This window comes from Nicrophorus vespilloides, unplaced genomic scaffold (assembly GCF_001412225.1).
Source record: "Nicrophorus vespilloides isolate i.1.1-1 unplaced genomic scaffold, Nicve_v1.0, whole genome shotgun sequence".
NCBI lineage: Eukaryota > Metazoa > Arthropoda > Insecta > Coleoptera > Silphidae > Nicrophorus > Nicrophorus vespilloides.
In genome coordinates, this window is record NW_017097212.1 from 38,942 (window position 1) to 60,269 (window position 21,328).

General features: G+C 33.5%; 4 protein-coding genes across 4 annotated transcripts; 1 reads left to right on the forward strand and 3 right to left on the reverse strand.

Moving 5' to 3' along the window:
* Window positions 1-444: 444 nt before the first annotated feature.
* Window positions 445-5,034, reverse strand: LOC108559423 (gem-associated protein 5). Its single transcript, XM_017916711.1, has 14 exons — window positions 4,917-5,034; window positions 4,622-4,821; window positions 4,435-4,567; window positions 4,147-4,378; window positions 3,409-4,087; window positions 2,922-3,353; window positions 2,698-2,869; window positions 2,473-2,641; window positions 2,121-2,417; window positions 1,766-2,065; window positions 1,421-1,711; window positions 1,217-1,364; window positions 896-1,159; window positions 445-836 (listed from the first exon to the last, which is right to left on the reverse strand). Exons 2-14 carry the CDS (start codon window positions 4,795-4,797, stop codon window positions 557-559), a joined length of 3,573 nt encoding a protein of 1,190 aa, XP_017772200.1. The 5' UTR covers window positions 4,798-4,821; window positions 4,917-5,034; the 3' UTR covers window positions 445-556.
* Window positions 5,035-6,428: 1,394 nt separating this feature from the next.
* On the reverse strand, window positions 6,429-8,036 carry LOC108559405 (persulfide dioxygenase ETHE1, mitochondrial). Its single transcript, XM_017916672.1, has 5 exons — window positions 7,823-8,036; window positions 7,617-7,761; window positions 6,987-7,198; window positions 6,659-6,929; window positions 6,429-6,597 (listed from the first exon to the last, which is right to left on the reverse strand). Exons 1-5 carry the CDS (start codon window positions 7,922-7,924, stop codon window positions 6,533-6,535), a joined length of 795 nt encoding a protein of 264 aa, XP_017772161.1. The 5' UTR covers window positions 7,925-8,036; the 3' UTR covers window positions 6,429-6,532.
* A 2,933-nt stretch (window positions 8,037-10,969) lies between these two features.
* On the forward strand, window positions 10,970-15,781 carry LOC108559410 (tubulin-specific chaperone cofactor E-like protein). The gene is made up of 5 exons (XM_017916681.1): window positions 10,970-11,240; window positions 13,814-14,082; window positions 14,143-14,802; window positions 14,858-15,274; window positions 15,334-15,781. The coding sequence occupies exons 2-5, from the start codon at window positions 13,831-13,833 to the stop codon at window positions 15,442-15,444; spliced, it is 1,440 nt and encodes a 479-aa protein (XP_017772170.1). The 5' UTR covers window positions 10,970-11,240; window positions 13,814-13,830; the 3' UTR covers window positions 15,445-15,781.
* Window positions 15,782-15,986: 205 nt separating this feature from the next.
* Window positions 15,987-19,251, reverse strand: LOC108559409 (hypoxia up-regulated protein 1). The gene is made up of 2 exons (XM_017916680.1): window positions 19,121-19,251; window positions 15,987-18,937 (listed from the first exon to the last, which is right to left on the reverse strand). The coding sequence occupies exon 2, from the start codon at window positions 18,913-18,915 to the stop codon at window positions 16,225-16,227; it is 2,691 nt and encodes an 896-aa protein (XP_017772169.1). The 5' UTR covers window positions 18,916-18,937; window positions 19,121-19,251; the 3' UTR covers window positions 15,987-16,224.
* Window positions 19,252-21,328: the final 2,077 nt, after the last annotated feature.

Below are 21,328 nucleotides of genomic sequence, written 5' to 3' on the forward strand. Positions count from 1 at the left end.
ATTCGTACGTTTTCGGTTTCGTTTGCTTATACCTTTAGTTCAATTAAAAGAAAATTAAATAACTTTAAGAAATATGTTAGTACTAATTAATTAATGTTTTCCGAATTATAAATGCAAGAACAATTGAAAATCGCAACAAACTCTTGATCAACAAATGTTAAAATAATGAAAGTCTATTCACTTTCATAAAATAGAAAAATTATTAAATTGTCACTTAACAATATAAATGAACTCTGTGGAACTGATATGATATGCTCAGGAAATCTTACCAATCGAGAAGGAAAGACTTTCGGAATTTTAAATGGTTTTATTTCGAGGATAATTTAATGAGAAGATCATGAATACAGTTTTCTTGTTGTAGAAATAGAAGATTAAATTAAAAATCTGTTTGTCTGTTTAAAAAATAACTAAATATTGATTTATTAATATTTAAATAAAGTAGTATTCTAAACAATAAAATAAACGAAAAGTAATTAGTATAAACAAGAGAATAACAAAATCAGTCTATATAATAGTCAGCACCTGTCTGATATATATTTTCTTAAGAAAAGAAATTTCAATTTTCTTCATCATTGGTTACAGTACTTTCATTACTTTGAATATCCGAATTAGCGATATTCTCCTTATTTTCATCGTCCACTGCAAGTGCCTCAGTTTTTTCAATCAACTCTTTATGTGCATGATCTTTGAAACTGTTTAGCCTGAAAGTGATGGAAGCTAATAGATCGTTATTTTCCGACTTTTCAGCCAATTCCGCTGCGAATTCCAACGATTGTACGTCGGATCTTTTGTACAGCATCTTTGCGGCCTCCTCATATTTATCCATAGCCACAAAGCTGAAAATAGTAAAATCTATATTATGTTTGTTCATAAATTCATAAAGGTAAGTAATTACATTTGAGCTGCAACATCGAATCTACCGTTATAGAGGCAGAAAGTAGACCATTTGCCCATTATGTCATCGGCAAGTTTAGTGTTTGTTGGCATTCGACTCTTTGCCAGCACCAAAGCCTCCCGATAAAATCCACCAACGCACATAACATCGATAGCCTTTTCGATTTCGTGACAAGCCAAAAAGTACGAGGCAGCTTCAAGTGGATCTGCTTTTGCAGAATCGGATAGTTTCTGCGCATATGCCAAACAAGCATCTTGCCATAACCTGAGTAACAAAGTACAATTAAATTCATTAAGTAATATCATAATGTAATATAACTACTTTGGAGAAACCATCGGAGCTAAACTGATTAGCCAAGGATTCAGTTGATCCTTCTGCATCGCCTCCTTTATCGCGTCGCCTATATTTCCATTATACAATGCGACATTTACAAACCCAGTATATTTATGTTTGGCTAGATTTTCGTTCACTAAATGCAAATATAAATATAAGTAATAGTTGTAACAAAATTATGATTCTACCTACTCTGTTCATGTAAAAGCTCTGACAAATTTTCAGGTGTTCCAAACAATTTTAACACTGAACTTTTTTCGTTGCTATCAGGGTTTTCTCTGTGAGCAATTAAGTTACGACAATCTTTAAGTATATCATCGATATCCCTCTGACTTTTGGAAACCAAAGAGATTGCTACATCCCTTGTTACTTTTTTCTTATCATCTATACAGACAATTTCCTTGCTCTTCGGGTTTGCATTGCGAGTTTGATTCACAATATTTTGTATCAAAATTTTCCGTTTGTTTCTCTGTATATGAATTTCTATAAAAAAAAATATTTAATGTTGGTTCATAAAATGAATAATTATGTTTTCACCTTCTATAGATTTAGGACCATGTTCATCGATATTCCATATAATGATTGAACTTTCTTTACCACTCGAAATAATGTATTTCTTATCTAATGGACTCCAAACACCTGCATTAATAGATTCTGCGTTAACGTTCATAAAAACAGATGTAGAATTAGGTGAATTCGCATTCCAAATACGTGCTGTGCCATCATCAGATACGGTACACAGGCGTCCATTTTCGTGTGGACTCCAGAATATCTTTCGAACAAATTTTAAATGACCAGACAATTCGGCAACTATTGATTTCGATACATCAAAATCGTCTAAACAAAAAATAAATTAGTTTAAGTTATAATGTAAGTAATTTTAAAAAGTTACCTTTAGTAACATCATCTAATTTATATATAACAACATTAGTATCAGTTGTAGTTGTTGAAGCTAACCAAGTAGCATTAGGAGATGTTTCTTCATCTTCCATAGTAGCCTGTGGATGCCAGGCAAACGTTTCAATTGCCTTTTGATGGTAATAAATGGATCGTATAAATTTCAGTTCTGCAGTATAAATCATTATAACTCCGCTTTTTAAACCAATCGCCAAAAGAGAATAGTCTGGTTTCCATGCAAATTGAGTTACGTATGCGTTCGCAATAGAAGTAAACTCAAGAAGATTCGGATCTAGAAATATATATACAATGTACATATTGTCTTACAATCGAGTAATACTATTTACCATTAAGCGGTTTTTCTGTTTCATAAATACCCACTTTTCCTTCAGAACACACATATAAACCCATATCTCCATTATGCGGTCCAAATTCTAAACATTGAATCGGTTGTCTAAAATAACGTGGTAATAGCGTAGGAGGTTTAGTTAAATTTATCGTATTAATAAATGCAACCTATGAAGAAAAAAAAAACAAGTAAATCATATTTCATATTATGTTGAAAAACTTACTCTTCCTTCCTCTGTTCCAAAGGCTAAAATTGAATCTTGAGTAGGATGCCATGCAAGAGACATAATTTTCACGTTATTTTTAAATTTAATTTGAATCATATCTATGTACTGTATATGTGGTTTGCTGAGATCCCAAATTCGTATAGTACCATCTGCCAGAGTCAAAGCCAATCTGCAAAATATAATATGTAGCTAAGTAAATTAAGAATATCTTCAGAAATTACCGATTTGGATCCAAAGGAGATAACGACATAGCTAAAACAGAATTTCCAAGCGTGGGATAGCATTTTATGGTATCTTGTTTATGGTTAATATTAGTGTAGAACAACATTCTATCTATTCCCGTTGTCCAAGCGCCTAACTCGTTAGTCGTTTCCACTTCATTATAGATCTGCACTGGAGCAGCAATGCAGAAAAGCTGTTGTGGGTGATTATTATGAACAACTTTCGGTAGTCCATCACCCATTAAATCCCATTTATATAATTCACCAGTTATACCAGATGATAACAAAATCTTAGGAGCAATCCAGTTTAAGGTAACAAAGTTCTTATCATTTTGGTTACTGTATCTTCTATAATTTTGTTGTTTTTTAGCATTTGTTGCTAATTTCAATTGCATTCTTCCATCAGTTCCTGCTCTCCATATAAATATAGGTCTGGAAATAAATACATTATGAATATGATAATAAATTATAAATTATGGATACTTACCCTCCTCTTGCTGAAGATGCTAGCAGGAATTCTTTTGTATATTCTTCATTGATATCAACATTCTCTATCATGTGGCTAAGTTTATCTTCGTCAGTTTCAATATGTTTGTCTTTCAGTTTTTGGTCATCGCTTTTAAAATTTTCTCGTTTTTGTAACTTATCTTCATCAGTTTTGATGTCATTATCAAACTCCTTTTGTGGTAAGGTCTTTTTTGCCTTAATAATCTTACGTTCTTTGTTTGTTTCCTTCTTTTCCTCTTCCGCCTCCTCAGATTCTTCTATTTCAGTATCTTTCGTAGATATAATCTTTTGCTGTAGAGCCAAGCAATCTGCTAAGAAATCGCCACTTTCCTTCGTGACTTCAGGAACTTCCTCTGGCTCAATTTCATCATCATCGGCGTGTTTCAAATTAACCCAAGGATTGTTCTTTTTGGGTTTGTAAAAAGTTCTCTCCGTTTTTTCCGCTGATTTTAAATCATCCGTTGATGTACATGGTTTTGGTTCTGCAACGGGATCTTTATCTACTTTCACATTATCAACTTTTTCCTCAACTTTGTCTGCAGCGACTTTAATTGATCTTGGTTTTGTTTTTGGGAAGAAATTTAATGGTGCTGGACACCAAGATAAAGATAAAATCGCGCGGTCGTGTCCTCTTAATTTATATTTTACAGTTCCTTCTTCTGTGAATAGTTAAAATCAAGTTAATATTAACATAAACATAAATTGATTAGATCCTTACTTCTCATGTCAGCAATCACAATCATCCCACTTTTAAAGCCAAATGCTGCGAGCCAAGGAGCATGGGGACAAGAAGATATTGCTGTTACATGTACTTTAGATCCAAACATGTTCTTTAAAACATTTTTTTCATTGCTTCGAAATCTCCATATAGTTATAAAGCCATCTTCAGATACACTGACTACTTTATCCTTTCCAGCAAATGTAGCCCCAACTAATTTAGCATCTGTTGTCTAAAATAATAGTAAAATATAATCAATTTATCTTATTCTAAATAAGACAAACTTACTGTATGCGTATTGAGTTTAGCAACTCTCTTGTAAGTATCTCCATCCCATAATTTAACCAATTTGTCACTACCACTACTTAATATCAGTTTATCAGGGTCTGCCCAATTTGGATTTGCAGTTACTGCAAAAATTCTAAAAACATTTTTATGTTATTTATATTCACTAGAACATTAATATTTATATTACCTTTCTATGTGAGCGTGTGAAATTATTTTAATCTTAGCAGGTTCATTTATGTTCTGTTTATTCTTAATTATAATTAAATTGTCCATACTTGCATAACAAACAGTATTGTCTTTGGTACAAGCCATAATATTTGGTTCATACCAATTTGGTGAAGGAGGAATCAGTAAGTTATTCATTTTCAGGTGAAAGGCTTATAAGGGCTATAACAATAAGAAGGGTTATGTTAAAAGTAATTATAACAATTTCAAAAGAGTATATAGAAGTATTATAGTCATAACATGTAAACGAGTCTTACTTGGATTCGTTCTGAAGAATGTACACCTTCAATCACAATCTACTTTAATTGATATATTGAATACTACGTGCTAAATACGGTATTATTTTCTTTAGCTCGTTTTTTTCGTTACAGCAATGCTTGCTAACTGTCAAATTTTAAAAGTACTGCCAATATAATAAAAATATATAAACACAATATAAAAACGTTAATTTCCTTATTTAGTAATAACTAAATAAAACGAACGATAATAATAACTATTATATATTGAATAAACAAAAAGTACACATATATACATTCGATTGTCCAAAAAGATAATATAATATTTTATAGAAGAAACATTTCTATCAATATAATTCGAAAAAAAAAACAAAAGATAATATTATTTGTTGCCAATATCGATAAGAGCACAGTAATATATCGATACTTGTTACATTCACCAAACATTCAGCTTTCATACGCATATTTTGGATTCATTCTATCTTTTATAGTTTTCGAGAAAATCGATGAAATGTGAAAATACTGCTTTTTCGAGCGTTTTTTCAACTTTGAAAGCGAATTACATAAAAACGGATAAAACCACAGTAATATATGAATACTTGCTACATTCCCCAAACATTCAGCTTTCATATGCATCTTTTGTATTAATTCTGTCTATTATAGTTTTCGAGAAAATCGATGAAATGTGAAAACACTGCTTTTTCGAGCGTTTTTTTCTACTTTGAAAGCGAATTACATCAAAACGGATAAAACCACAGTAATATATGAATACTTGCTACATTCCCCAAACATTCAGCTTTTATATGCATATTTTAGATTCATTCTGTCTATTATAGTTTTCGAGAATTTCGTTGAAATGTGAAAACACTCCTTTTTACCACAGTAATATATGAATACTTGCTACATTCCCCATACATTCAGCTTCCATACGCATCTTTTGGATTTATTCTATCTTTTATAGTTTTCGAGAAAATCAATGAAATGTGAAAACACTCCATTTTCGAGCGTTTTTTCAAATTTGAATGCGAATTACAGCCAAACGGATAAAACAACAGTAATATATGAATACTTGCTATATTCCCCAAACATTCAGCTTTCATACGCATCTTTTGGATTAATTCTGTCTATTATAGTTTTCGAGAAAATCGTTGAAATGTGAAAACACTCCTTTTTCGAACGTTTTTACAATTTTGAATGCAAATTACAGCAAAACGGATAAAACCACAGTAATATATGAATACTTGCTACATTCCCCAAACATTCAGCTTTTATATGCATATTTTAGATTCATTCTGTCTATTATATTTTTCGAGAATTTCGTTGAAATGTGAAAACACTCCTTTTTCCAGCGTTTTTTCAACTTTGAATGCGAATGACAGCCAAACGGATAAAACCACAGTAATATATAAATACTAGATTCCCCAAACATTCAGCTTTCATATGCATCTTTTGGATTCATTCTATCTATTATAGTTTTCGAGAAAATCAATGAAACATTAATTAAAATTATCGTTATTTGAAATTGGAGTAAAATAAAGAAGTAATCAGATATATATTAACAACATGAAATCTAATATTTGTTCTTCTAACAGTGTTAAATGTTTATGTGTATATTTTTGTTATGATTAATACTTGATTTATGTTTGGTATTCCTCTGGCAAATCGTAGAGTCCACAAGCTTTGTTTGCTGGCAAAGCTTTATCTGAAAAATAAAATATATACCATAGAAAAGAATCGTTTTGCAATCAATCAATTAATATTACCGATCATTTTCGGGTAGGCAAGATTAAGATTTTCCATGATTTCGACGAATTCGGAAAGGCTTTTCGTCAGTCTCGGATTGAGACGTTTCTCTTCGTCAACAGTTGTACTCATCATTCCCTTATAGTCATGAGCTGGATAGAGAATGGTTTCATCGGGCAAACTGAAAATCTTTCCATGGACGTTCTCGTACAAATTAGTGGAATTTCCTTCTTGGAAATCGGTGCGGCCGCAACCACGGATCAAGAGTGCATCTCCAGTAAAGGCCATTCCCTAGTATAATAATAATATTGTTATTATGTTTTCATAGGTGAATGACACCGTTCTCACTTGTTCCGGGATGTAGTAAGTAACGCAACCGTTTGTATGGCCCGGAGTTGAGAACACACGTAATTTATGAGTGCCGAACTCAATTACATCGCTCTCGTCGATGTGGATGTCGGCTTTGGCTCCACTAGCCTTGGAAATAACACTCTTGCAGTTTGTTAATTTCTTGAGTTCACCTGTTCCGGTGATGTGATCAGCATGCATATGAGTATTGACTGAAATATAAGATACAATTACAATTGTAAAACAAATTTGTAGGAAAAAAAAATGGTTATCATAGTACGCCTCTAAAATGTATTGTAAGTGATGGTAATTACGCCAAATGTTATTAATTAATATATTGTCTATTTTCATGTTCAAGGAAATGTATGCGAATTAGCGTTAATGCTAATGCAGTGTGTTTAAAAAATTATGTAATAATATGTTATCTTCGAACGCAAAATGTTTTCGGTATTCAAGGTTCATAATGTGTACGTGATGAGGTTTGACGGGACATTAATTAGCAAATTTATGGAGTCCCCAGGTAGGTAAATATTTGATCAAGATATTGATCATACAAATGCGAGTGCATATCAACAATAAAATTAGTGACTGGATTTTAGCGTGAATTGCGATTAGATTAAATGGACTTACTGGCAAATTTCAGATTCAAATTTAAATCCTTTACCAACTGAGCGTCTCTCTTTGCGTGCTCAATTACAGGATCTATGAGAACAGCATCTTTGCTTTCAGCATCTCCCAGCAAATAAGTGTACGTGCTGCTTTTGGTGTCGAATAGCTGTAAAATCGGATTTGTTTATCTGTTTGATTTAAATACGCGTACGAATGAATTCACTAACCTGACGGAAAACAAAGTTGCTGGCCATGGTTGCGTGTCCGCGGACAGACTGTGCGAAGGCGACCCCAAACAGGGACAAGTTTACCACGTGACGGAGAGCCATGGATGTATTATTTAGATATAGATTAAGATTTTGTTGTAATAGTACGCCGTCGCTCTAAGCAACGGATGATAAATAATTTCGTGGCCAAGTCAGAGTACGCAAGCTCTCGCCTATTTATTACTCAGCCAAATCAATAGATTCGCTAATCCGACGATAGATGTAGATACGTGTATTACGATTACTTTACTTAAATCGATTAAGACACTTAAGTAACGGGATTTTGGTTTTGCTGCGTGTATTTAATCCAAATTATAATATCAATAAATACTATTCAAAATAAGCTATCACCGCTTTATCACAAACTTTTAATTTTAATTACATAAATATTTTGAATCCAACGTATGCATTTCTGCAAATGAATAGATTAAACAGAGAAACATTTCCATGACATCTAAGGAAAATTATCAGTTAAACATAAAAAAAACACTAATTAAGTGTTCGAGATAAAAATAATAATGTTATCGAAAAAAAAAAAATTATAAACATTAACAACAATATCTATTGGCAGTTTATGATATTGGAAATATTACTTTAGTAATTATATTTCTATAACTTTCTTAATTATGTTACAGCACGCATTCTTATAATATATACAAATAACTGTAGACATTTTTTATTTCCTATTTGTTGGCATATTTTACCTATACACTTTTATTATATTTATTAATAGTACATGTTAAAATCTTATATACATTTATCTACTATACACTCTTTTATTTCTAAAAGAAAGTAGAGTTAATTTAATAACTGTACTTGATAACAATGAATTTACATTATTCTTTTATTATTATTATTATTACGACTTATAATAATATTTAGTAAGAAATGGTGTATTTTTGGGTGTCCTTGAATCACCAATTGGCGTAGCGGAGAGCACTATGATGAAAACATAACGTGGCTATAAAATGTAACGCCTGCTTATCCTAATTTTTTTATATTTATTTATATTGTTGTATATCAGCACTATAAAACTATTTACAAATTTCGTAATAAACTAAATTTTAATTATTCGCACTATGCGACGAATTGTATTTATATATATAAAGTATAATTTAGCATCACGAGATGGCGATACCATTACATTTGATACAATTAAACTAGGTATGAGCATCCAGTGGCCCGCGGGCCGGAAGCTCGTCAAAACATTACTTTTTGACTTTTACAATAACTTTTGTTTATCATCTCCAGTGTTCATATTTCCATTATATTAGAACTTCAAATTTTTGCTTTTTATTGGTCTACTACAATGTTAATATGAGTACACTACATTGATGTTTTGTTTGTATACATATACAAATAAATTATGTTAAATTAACTTATAATATAATTGTATGTAATCAAGGGTGGCTTGCTTTTAGGGCTCTCAGGAAACTATAACTATAACCAACTATATTTGTATAAATATACTCATTTTTTAGTATTATAACTATATACAGTGGAACCTCGCTTAATGAGTTTAATCCGTTCCAAAATTTCCGGACTTTTTCTGGTATATAGTCAAAAATACACATAATATGTGTACACAAGTTTTAAAAATGATGTAGCAGGCTGGGACTTCTCTTCTCATCGTCATTCGTTAAGCGAAACGTCGCTCGTTAAGCGAGTCATTTTTCTGATAACGTTTGCTCGTTAAGGGAGTTTTCACTGTACACATTTTGAAAAGAACTTCCTTCTATCAAAACATTCTCAATGCACTTCTTAAACATTTGACATGTTGTCAAAACAACTTGATATGTTTAAATAAATATTAAATTTGTTAAAAACGCCGATTATTTGAAGTTTTGTGATTTGTGTTAGTAACGTCATCGCAGTTCGAAATTTCCAGTGCACGCAAACATCGCCGAAGTCAAGAGACGAAGATGCGTATCCTCACAATTAACAGGTGTGAAATGCACTCCATGAACGCAGCTTTAATCTTAATTATGTCCTTTTTGTCAAAAAAAAATAATTCAAGAATACATATTTTGTTGTTAAGTACTGGGAATTTCCGTATTCAACATTCATTCAAATCATTCATCATTCAAAACGTTATGTTATTTATTGATGTTTTACTTGAAACGAGTTATATATTAATTGCTTATTTATTATTTAAAGTAAAAGATGTTCTATTTTCAGAAAATGTAGCTGAGTCAAAAACCGTCATCAATTGATACGTCGCATTTTCAAACAAAAAAAAAATTTCCAATTTACGTAAGTAAAGAGATGGACATTCACATTGCTCTTCTGCCGTAAACACATCGATTGTTTTTATAACCTTGCAGAAGACGTTGCGTAGGTTTGAACTTGTGTCTGGCTGCATTCCACTCAATTCGCAGAAGGCGAATAAAGACCAAACAGTAGTTTCGTGAATCATTTCTAACAACACGAATTCAACTAATACATATCAGTATCATTGTTTGATCAAACATTATTTCTGTTTTATCTAAATCTTGATACAGATATATCTAGTATGAATTAGTCAGTGCAAATATTTTAATTATGATAATAATTTTCCACATTTCATTTTATTACACGAATTATAAATAATACAGTCCTGTAGTATTAACATTACATTTATTTTTTATTTTTATTGTATATTTTATTACCAAAGAGGGGAATCTGCAGTATTCAATAATGTATCATATCATTTATAACACTTTTAATATGTTCAGTCCAGAATTAAACTTATGAATTCCAACAAGATATATTGGAATTCTTATTGAAACAATTTTGTTTATAAGGTATATAACTTTTTGATAATATCATTAAAATGTTGGATCAAAAACGCGATCAGATTATAATTTTTGCTAATCGACTGTTAATTTATTTGGCGATGTCCAAGTTGTGCAGGTGCAACTTTAATTAAAATGCAAAATTAATTTTCTCATTATGGGCATGGTAGGTAGGTGGTAGGAAGAGTTTCGATCTTTGTGATGCACTGCCGGATCAATAGCGCAAACGTTGAAGGCGTCGCGACGCCGCGCCTCTTGCATCCAAGAGTCGACGTCGTCGTCGTCGTCGTCTTCGTCGGTGTGGGAAAAACGTGTTGTCGTTCGGAACGGGTCGGGTCGGGTCCGGGGGGGTTCTATCCACTGTCGGATCAGCTGGGAGAACACCTTCAACTCCAGCTGATCGCAACAACAACGCGCTCGGGCTGCTTAGTTCGTGCTTGGATCGGCTGAGAGTGTTCGCGCGCGCCAACCTGCCACAGTTTGAATGAAATTTCCATTGCGAAACGACTCTTCTCGCCTGGTGAAAATTTAGATCTACACGGACTAGATTCGCTGATCCCCACGGGATTACCAAATGCCAATTCCTCGCCGCTGCCCGCTGTTATGTAAGGCTATCTCTTTACCACAATACTACTTTGTTTTGTGTGTTCTCGTTGTTTTTTTTATTTTTATGTTGACCAGGAGAACGCGCACTTTATGCAGGGCATACGATGGATTCTCTTTGTTCTCCTCAACACACTGTGACTCATGAATCATGTTGCGCAATTAGTTTATAACTGTTATCATCACCTGTCTATGCACTCACTACCTTTCCATTGACCTACAGTCTAACTTTACTAACATTTCCAGTAGTTTTAATCTACTTTTAACCCAATTCAACCGCAATATCCATTTTCCATTCACTGTCTATTAACATTAACAATAATTTATTTTAACAAAGAGTATATTCTACATTATAAATGTTTTTATTAACATCAAAAAAAAATAATAATTTCAAATAGAATTTTTATAAATATTTCAATACAAACAAACATTTTATTAGTATCATTTTTCGAAATCATTTTACTAATAATAACTGTTTAAGTTTCCAAATATACACTATTTTAGTTTATTATATTTATTTTGTTCTTCCATTCAAAACAATATAGGAAACAGTATGTATTACCTTTAAAAAAAAACATTAATATTTAAAAAAATATAATTCTATCTTGTATTTGAAATATTTATATCAAAAGCATAGTGAAAAGGTAGATATGAACGATAAGGTTTGTACTATGAGTATTTCCAATCATAAATTTAACATTTCAAGTAAATATGTTTATTGTTATTGTTTCGCGGATGCAGTTATAGTGCGCAATTTGTGCACGTGTAGGATATGCGAAGTACGCTCACACGCGTTCCCATCATTTACATAAGGCTATGACAAAAATATGCGTAGCACAAAGATGAAAAAAAAATAACAACAAGAGAAAACAAGCATGTGATGAATTGTTTGTAGAGGAAACTTGTTTGATTGCGTTCTATGTTTTTAACAATCACTTAATTATAACAGCACTACCAAATCCGTTGTGTTCTCCAAGGTCCCAAATGTTAAACAAAGCAGTAAATACGGTTTTTGGTGGGGAGCGAGAAACTGCGACGAAGTTTTCACAGTTTTCCATCGCGACGTTCTTCAATTATAATAAATCGCGCCTTTATCTCGGAGAGCCTAACGAGTTTTCAAGTAAACCATAATTTTAGCAACAGGATCCGAACTATTTGGGTCGCTGTTACGGCGACGCTCGGGATGCTCACATAACGACGCCTCGATCTGGGTGAAGGTCGGGTTGTGTTGTGTTGAGCCTTCTTTATTATCATTGACTTCCTTGAAAAATCAAACAAACGCTTTTTTCAATATAATTGTATTAATAGAGGATTGTGCGCAATATTTGAGAGTGGCATGTTGTAATTCTGATTGCTGCATTTTGAATAAGTAATAAATAATGTTTGATGTTAAAATGGTAACTTTCAACAAGAAATTTCTGAGCAGTTGCAATAATTATAGTTGCATGGATAATGCAACGAAGTAAAAGTGATTCAACGGCTCTTTGTTGCAATCGACCTCGCAGCGAAAACTACTTCTCCGGTTCCGTTTGCAAGCAAGGCAAGGCATGGCACATATGTCGATTAATTGCTGTTAATTAGCGCAATAAGGGAATTGCGGCAAGAATCTGGCAATGCAGGGAACAACAGCAACAACAATAATACGAGCGATTGATGGTGGTGGTGGTGGTGGCACGGCTGGATTTTTAAATAGAATATAGAGCGCGTGTTGGCAATGCAATTACCGAGGCGATGCTTGTTGCATCAATTTGTATTCGGAAAAAAACTCCCACAAGAACGGCTTCAAAACAAATTAGGCCCCCGGAATAGCGCCTTGATATGTTTTGATGTTGATTAAAGCCGAGTGCAACGAGCGTGACCGCTTGGCACGGTTTTTCCCCGAAATTGATTTTCGAATGTACGATGTTTTGCACAATAAATAAAGTATTTAAAGATTACATAAAACAAGCCGCGGTTTATTTCTGGTGGAAGCTTAAGCATTGCGAAACTCTGTACGAAGGACGGCCGCATCATTGGAAATAGAATGCGCTCCTCGTGTTTCGCCATGTTATTAAAAAGAAATTGTAACGAGAAGGAAATTTTGCATTTATTCAATAACGCTTTCAGCATTGCACACACACATACAATACGATGCTTTCATTCGCAACCGTACAATTCTAGTTGGCCTTGGCATTTTCACTCAGTTTCCGCGATTTTGTTGCATAAACAAACGAACATAGCGTAAATAAAAACATGAGCACAGGAGAACTCGATTTCGGTCCGATTGATTGGTAATTTCCGTTTCCGGGCGTCCGCGCTCTTCTTTCGCCCCAACCGCACAACTTTCATTTTTGCTTCAGCGAAAACCTATTACGTCGTCGGTTAGATTAATGAGAAGGCAATAGTGGTAAACAGAGAATCGAGCGTTCAGTGAAACTGCGAATCCTCTCGAGCGGAAAAGGAACTGTTGCATTTCACTTGATTGTGATCTCCGGTTGCGAATGATATTATTATTATCTAAATACTGGCCTCTATCTACAGTCTAATATACTACAGATAATATAGATAGTATTATTACAATATGTTTCAATTACAGAGTAATCGCAAGCAACAATGCCGTCGTTGGTGGAAGCACTGGAGCAAAAGTATGGAGGCGAAAGTTCAACCGAATCCGAGAACTCTGAAGAGGAGCTGTGTGTCTCTATTTTCGTGCCAGCAAGATCGCCACGAATGATCGTTCCATCGCTTCTGGTATTGAACGATTGTGATATCGCAACAGCCGGTGAAAGAGATGCCTTAATTGATAAATGCGCTGCCGTCGAAGAACTGGATCTGGCGAAGAACAAGCTGGATTGTTGGCCTGAGGTAACGCATTTCAAGAACTTATTATTATTCCGCATATGTAATCTTTTTATTTTTAAACAGATCCTGGGTATTCTTCAGCAAATGCCAAGATTGAAGTTCGTCAATCTGAGTTTCAATCAGCTTTCGCAGCCGCTTCAGAATGCTGGCGTCGACCTGAAAGATTTTAAATGGTCCAATTTGAAAAACCTCGTGTTGAACTCGACCCAAATAGATTGGGACAACGTCAGTCAAATATTGGATTACTCGCCGACTCTCGAGGAACTCCATCTGAGTTTAAACGAATATAAAGACGTTAATATTTGCAAGGAATGCGAATGCAAATGTAACTGTGATAACGAAGACGAGGGTAAACCGTTTTGCCAATGTCCTCGCATGGACTACAAACAGAGACATAAACACTTGGGTGTGAAGAAGGTTCATTTTACTGGAAACCCCGTGAGTAAGTGGAAAGAAGTTTGTAAGTTAGGGTACGCTTTTCCGAATTTGGAATACTTGGTTGTCGCGAATTGTCCCATTGAATCGCTGGACGTCGATGGAGAGGAGAACAGTAACGGAGGGCGTCGGACGGAGAGTGAAAGTGAAGCTGAAGAAAGAAGCGAATCTCCACACGACAGCTTTAGGCAACTGAAGTTTCTCAATTTGAATTCATCGGGTTTATCCACTTGGGATGATATAGAAAGATTATCGAAATTTCCAACATTGCAGTGCCTTAGAGTCCAAGTATAAGCGCTAGTTATTTATTGTTTTTGTAATAGATATTACATGTGTATTTTAGGGTTGTCCACTTTGGGATAGTAGCGAGTACACTGAACACGAACGGAGACAATTGCTTATTGCTCGTCTACCAAATGTTGATATGTTGAATGGTGGCGGGAGCATTGATCACGACGAACGGGAGGATGCAGAGAGAGCTTTCATACGCTATTACATGGATAAACCAGAGAGCGATAGACCGGATCGGTATTTGGAATTAGTCCAAATACACGGTAAACTCGATCCTCTGGTCAATGTGGATTTGCGGCCTGAAAAACGGGTCAAAGTAACTTTCACCTGCGGTTCCAACAGCGAAACTCGCTCGATGGATGTATACAGAACCGTACTGGATTTGAAATCGAAATTGGAGCCGTTCGCAGGATTCAGCGCTGCCAGAATGAGATTGTTTTACGTCGATCAGGATTTGAGAGATATGCAGGTATGTAACGCAAAGTTTTAATAATCGAGTTCTTGTATATGTTTTGCTTTTAAATTTAGGGTCCAGAAGAGATGAAATATCCTCACAAGCAACTATACAGCTACAACATTCGGTCAGGAGATGAGATAATAATAGATTGCAAGAAGAAATTATCCGAAAGTAAAGCTTAAGTAATTCCTAATATATTTTTTTCCTTTAACTATTATCCATTTCTACTGTACGAAACTTTCACATTAAACTAACTGCCAATATACCTTATATACATACAGAGATTGAGACCATTTCGTCGGAAATTTCATATTACTATGTAATTCCGTGCGACTGCCGAAATTTTCGAAACTAACCAATTTATTTATATGGTACTACCTTAATTTGTATTAATAAGACTTGTTGTTTCTCGAAGGAATAGTATATTTCGTAGAATTATACAAATATGTGATAAGGTCGTATATTACGGCTTGAAATATATTATATATAATCTTAATAAATATATTTATATAGAGGAAATACTAACGATTAATGTACTAGATGCCGAGTATTGAATATTATTAAATTGTAATCATTAAATTACATTTGATAGTTTTATTTCAGAACATTTATACCATTTTTTCACCTGATCAAGTAAATACAGGAGAGCTTGGGTACAATATAAAAATGAGAGGAAAAATAAACAACAACTTAAAAAAAAAACAACATTATTTTTGAATATAGACAATGTTTTCCACAATATTACAATAACAAATTAAATAATTAAATACTAAATGTTGCAACTAATTTCATAGTTCACATGGAGATGAAAAAAAAAACTGGAATTATTTAAGTATCACAACGAACAAAGAATGCGATTTTAAGTAAAACGAAAACATAACTGTAGAGTTGTCCCGAAAGAAGGAAACGGGGATCGGTTGCTTTTAAAGTCTTTAAATTACACTAGTTTTAAATGATTCAATTTATAACTCTGAATGTTTTTCTTCATCTGAGCTTGCAGTTGGCGTCACCTTCTCTTCTGTCTCTTCTCCTTTATTTGTGCTTTCAGCAGCTTCCTCCTCCTTCTCTTCACCTTTGGTAGAAGTAGTTGATGGCTCTTCTTTAGTCTCATTATTTTCTTCAACTACAGGTTTCTCAACCTTTTTAGGTCTCCACATCTTCAATTTGTTCACTAAATATTTTACCTCCCTATCAAGCTCTTGCATTTTGTCAGCCAAAATCTTTACCGACAATACAACATTATCGTGTTTCTTCAACTTATCTTGCTCTGCGATTTGTTTCACTAACCATTCTTCGGTATTTTTAATTAATTTTGCCAACGTTTCGATTTCAGTTTCTGTGTAAACATCTTTTTCCGGATTCTTTTCTTTCGTTAAATTTCGAGAAGCGACCATGAAATGTGTAGAAGCATTGAGCATTTCGCGAAGGGCGAGTACAGCTTGAGGTCTTTCCGAGTGTTCGAATACTCTTTTGAATAAATCCGAAGTAAGAGTTTTTAATCCCGCTAATTTAGTTTCATAAGTTAAAGCGTCTGCGTCAGCTCCATCTTCATAGAGCCAATCGGATGTTTCGGAGCAAGCAGTGATAATTTTTTCTTTATCTTCGGGTAATACACAGTCGGAATACTCATCTTCATACAATTTATTTTGCACGTCGATAACAAAACTTTCCAAACTATTTAAGGCACTCGCTCGTCTGTACAACTGTTGATCGATTTTGTTAAGCTTCTCTAATTTGTTTGTAGCGTCTTCAATCTGCTGTTTATTCAATCTCTTAATGGTCAAGATCTTCTCAATTGCTTGCAAAGGTTCTTTAACATTGATGACTTTTGGTTTAACTTCTTTTGGTTGAGCTTCGGCAGTTTTGTTAGCTTCTTGAGTTTTATTTTCGACCTTTTGTTCAACTTCGGGATCTTCCTGAACAGGTTTCTCTTCTTCGTCTCTGCTGAATAATTTACTAATTGTGCTTCCTAATTTTGATAAAGTTCCTTCATCGTCTTCATCCGTAACCGATTTTTCGAAACTGGCTTCCACATTGGTTAGACTCAAAATACCTGATTCGTCCATACCGAACTGTACTTTAACTCCCTTGTTTTGAATGTTATCCCCAACATTTTTGGACATAGCTTCTTGTACTCCTTTCAAATCGAATTCTGTCAAGTTCAAACTGCCTAAATTACCAATTTCCACCGATGACAAGTGTTCCAATTGTGCATAATTCAGTGTTATAGAGAAGTCTTCAGAATGTTTACTGAAGGTAACAGTTTTCTTCTGTGGGTAGAAATTCATCAAGCCGAACAGAGTTCTCTTGCCTAAACCGTTATTTTCGCCTCTCTCAAAGAACACTTGAAGTGGGAAAATGACAGCGTCTTTGGTGATAAATTTCTTTACTTGGAAACCTGTGCTTAAATCTGCTGCTTTATAAACGGCACCCATGGTTGCAGCTTCATCGGTATTCAAATTCTTAGCCAAATCCATTTTGACTACTTCTTGTAATTTTTCTTGCACTTTTGGTACTCGAGTGCCGGCACCAACTAAAACCACTTGATTGATAAATTCCAGGGCGATACCTGAACTAGCTAAAGCCTGTTCAACAGGTTTAGCGACCCTATCAAAGAAATCACCAGCCAAATCTTCGAAATCTTCTCTGGTTACTTGCACTCTGAAATCTTCATCATCTAATAAACCCTCAATTTGGGCATAGTGATCAGGATTGGCAGATAGGATGTTCTTTACTCTTCCAGCTTCCTTGAACAATTTCGCCATAGATCTGTGGTTATCGAACACATCATTTTTAGTTTTTTTAACTGCATTGAACTTCTTCGCCAAATAATCCCTAAGTCTGATCTGCAGTTCTAATCCACCCAAGGTTCTGTCATATCCTAAACCAACGACAGAAATTTGAGGATGGGTCTCGGTGTAACCGCGCTCCTTAACTTTAACATTTTGCATGCTAACAATACTAACGGTGGTGGAACTCGCTCCCATATCAAAGAACATCACATATTGGGCAGTTTCATTGAAGTCCTTTGTGTGGAAAATACCATAATTCAGAGCAACGGCCATATGGTCGTTCATCAGTTGCAAGACCTTAATGTCAGCAAGCTGGGCTGCTTGGAGCAAAGCTTTCCTCTCAACTTGGTTGAAATATGCAGGAACAGTTATGACACATTCCTTGATTGGCTGTCTTGCATTTTGCTCAGCAATTTCCTTGGCTTTGTGCAGCAGCTGTGCAATCAATTCCTCAGGACTATAGAACACATCATCATCATGCTTCAACAAAATTGTGCCTCTCTCTTCATCAGCCACAATTTCATAATATGGAAAACGACTTTTGTACAATTCAACAATTGGATGGTTAATGTTTTTGCCAAGCAATTCTAATAAATAAAAGTATGCACTTTTGGGAAATCTAATACCCACAGTTTGAGCATCCTCCCCAATATTGCGGACATCATCTCTTAAACTCAGGACTGCAGGAGATTTACGTTTTGATTCCTTATTGAGTGCAATTTCCATTGGTACACCAGGTGAAACAATTCCGATTTTCATCCATTCTGATCCAAAATCTATCGACATCACTGCCAGACCACTAGCATATTTATTCAATGCTAGCAGCAGAAATGGAATTGCCAAAGCAAGATGTAACTTCATGTTTGCAAATTATGCAAAAAACCTAAAACAGAACAGCTCAGGCTTAATATAGATGAAGTACACTGGTTGCTAGATTTTTGCTTATCAACCAAATATTAACAATATTTTAGATATTTAAATATGATGAATTACTTTTTTGCTGCAGCTGGCTTGGTTTTAGAAATATTGTGCAAATATTGAATTATAGAATGTGTGCAGTACTTACAGATCGTTTGATTTGCAACTATATAATTCCAATTGGAACAGAAACCAGTTATAATTGAATTTTTGTTCGATACACGTCAGTGTTCCATGTGGAACAAACAGCTGGCCTTTCGACTTCTTCTGACCAATTGACAATGCGGAACCGGCACTTGTCAGGTGTGGCGAAACGCTATTGGTCTATATATATTTGTCAAAATGGTTGAATTGAACTAATTCAGTATTATGCAACTCAATATACTTATATAAATAGGAAATACAATCTATAATTGTTCACTTATAATAGAATATTTTAAAATGTATCTATCAATACGTAAGTCCTATACGTACTGTAATAAGTATAGGACAAAACGCTACAAGATATACCTCAATTATAATTCAATAAATTATATGAAAAGCTGCGTCTTATGGTCCAAAAAAATAGGGAACTTATATTATCAAATCAATTCAAATTTTACATTTATGAAGAGTAAATTAGAAAAGACAAATGTGTCTATCAATCAATAGATGGCACAAAATATATTGCCGAATAGACGTACGTTTAGTTGTATACATTGCGTAAGAGATTTCAAAAAAAATATGTAAATGTAATTCGGGTATATATTGTAAAATGAATTGAATGATAATAATAAAAGAAAAATAGTTTTCAATGTATATCATTATATAACAATGTTAACAATTATTCTTCATTAACAGAGTCACAATTACAGATTGTGCACAATTAATTAATGCCTAATTAATGTAATTATTATCTCCAATTTATTTATGTTTAATAAATGGTTAAATTAAAGTTAGTTTGAATGAACTCTACGAAAAATTAAAAACTATATAAAATGTGTATTCCTTAATTAAAGCCGTTATGTTTAAAAGATACTATAAAGTAGCGAACTATAGTTTAGTAAATGAAACAAAAGTCCGTATTTCCTTGTATAGGTGGCGTTTCCGATGCTAAATTATAATTTCCGGTCATTAAACCCATTTGCATTACTTGTAGATGTATCCGCCAGAGGAATGATTTCCTTGTTTGAATATAAAAGCGTCTGGCAATTATATTTTAAATAAATGCTAAGAACCTCCTCAATCAATTAATTTCAGATAAAACAGGGTTGAATGTATCATATATACTGTGAGCAAAGGAACGTAAAGGAAGCGTTGAGTTAAAGAAAGAGAAACAGTCTCGTTAATTACGAATTTAGAAGAGACAATGAAACACAATGATAAGCATTCGAGAGATAAAAAGAAACAAAAAAAATGTAACATTTGACTACAAGAAACTTTCCTGTCGATTTTGTGCTTTATTTTGTTTGGTAACATAATTTCAATTTCTTTATATAAGTAGAACTTACATTGAAGTAAGTAGAAAACCTTTTGATTAATTTAATTTAATATTAAGATTCAAAATAATGTATGTTATTATTATAGTTTCAGAATTATAATTGAGAATTAAATTTAAACTTAAGTTTTAATCTTTAAATGATTGCTTTTAAACATAATTTAATTGATACTTAAAGTAATGAAAAATAATTATTATTCTTAATTTGATTTAAGTTAAATAATTTAAATAAATTGAAATTAATAAATAATGTTTATTGGTTTCTGTTAAAAAAATATATATGTAAAGTTACCTTTTATATATAACAATTGCATATTTACTCTCGTTATCAAATCGAAACGTATTGGAAAACAATGCGAGAGAGAGAAAGTTGTCTGGCACAAATCAAAAATTGAGCAAGTTTTAATCTCGCGAGGTTTATTTAATAATAATAACGACAACAACAGACAATAATAGCCGTAACGATTCCATGCATTTCCTTTATGGTTTGTGAACGGTTTTTCGCCGATCGATAAGATCCAATGAACGCGCGCTAGATGGAACTGTCATTAATCATAATCGCATCAAGAGATTTAATCATGGGGGTCATGTAAATTTATGTACATATTATTTTAAGGGGGTTGACGGGTTCGTGGAGCTCTGCTACCACATCATGGTGTTTGAGGATCTTGAGGTTTTAGACTTTAACCAAGTTGGCAAACTGGAAAATTTACTCAGATTTTCATCTTACTTATATTGATGATGAGTAAGAAGTAAAAAATATCAAGTCATTGTTACTAATAATCAGTCTTCAAATGTTTCTTGTTGATTATAACTAAAAATAAAATAGATTACTATTTACAAAACAATGGAAACAAGATACTAAACATTATACAATAA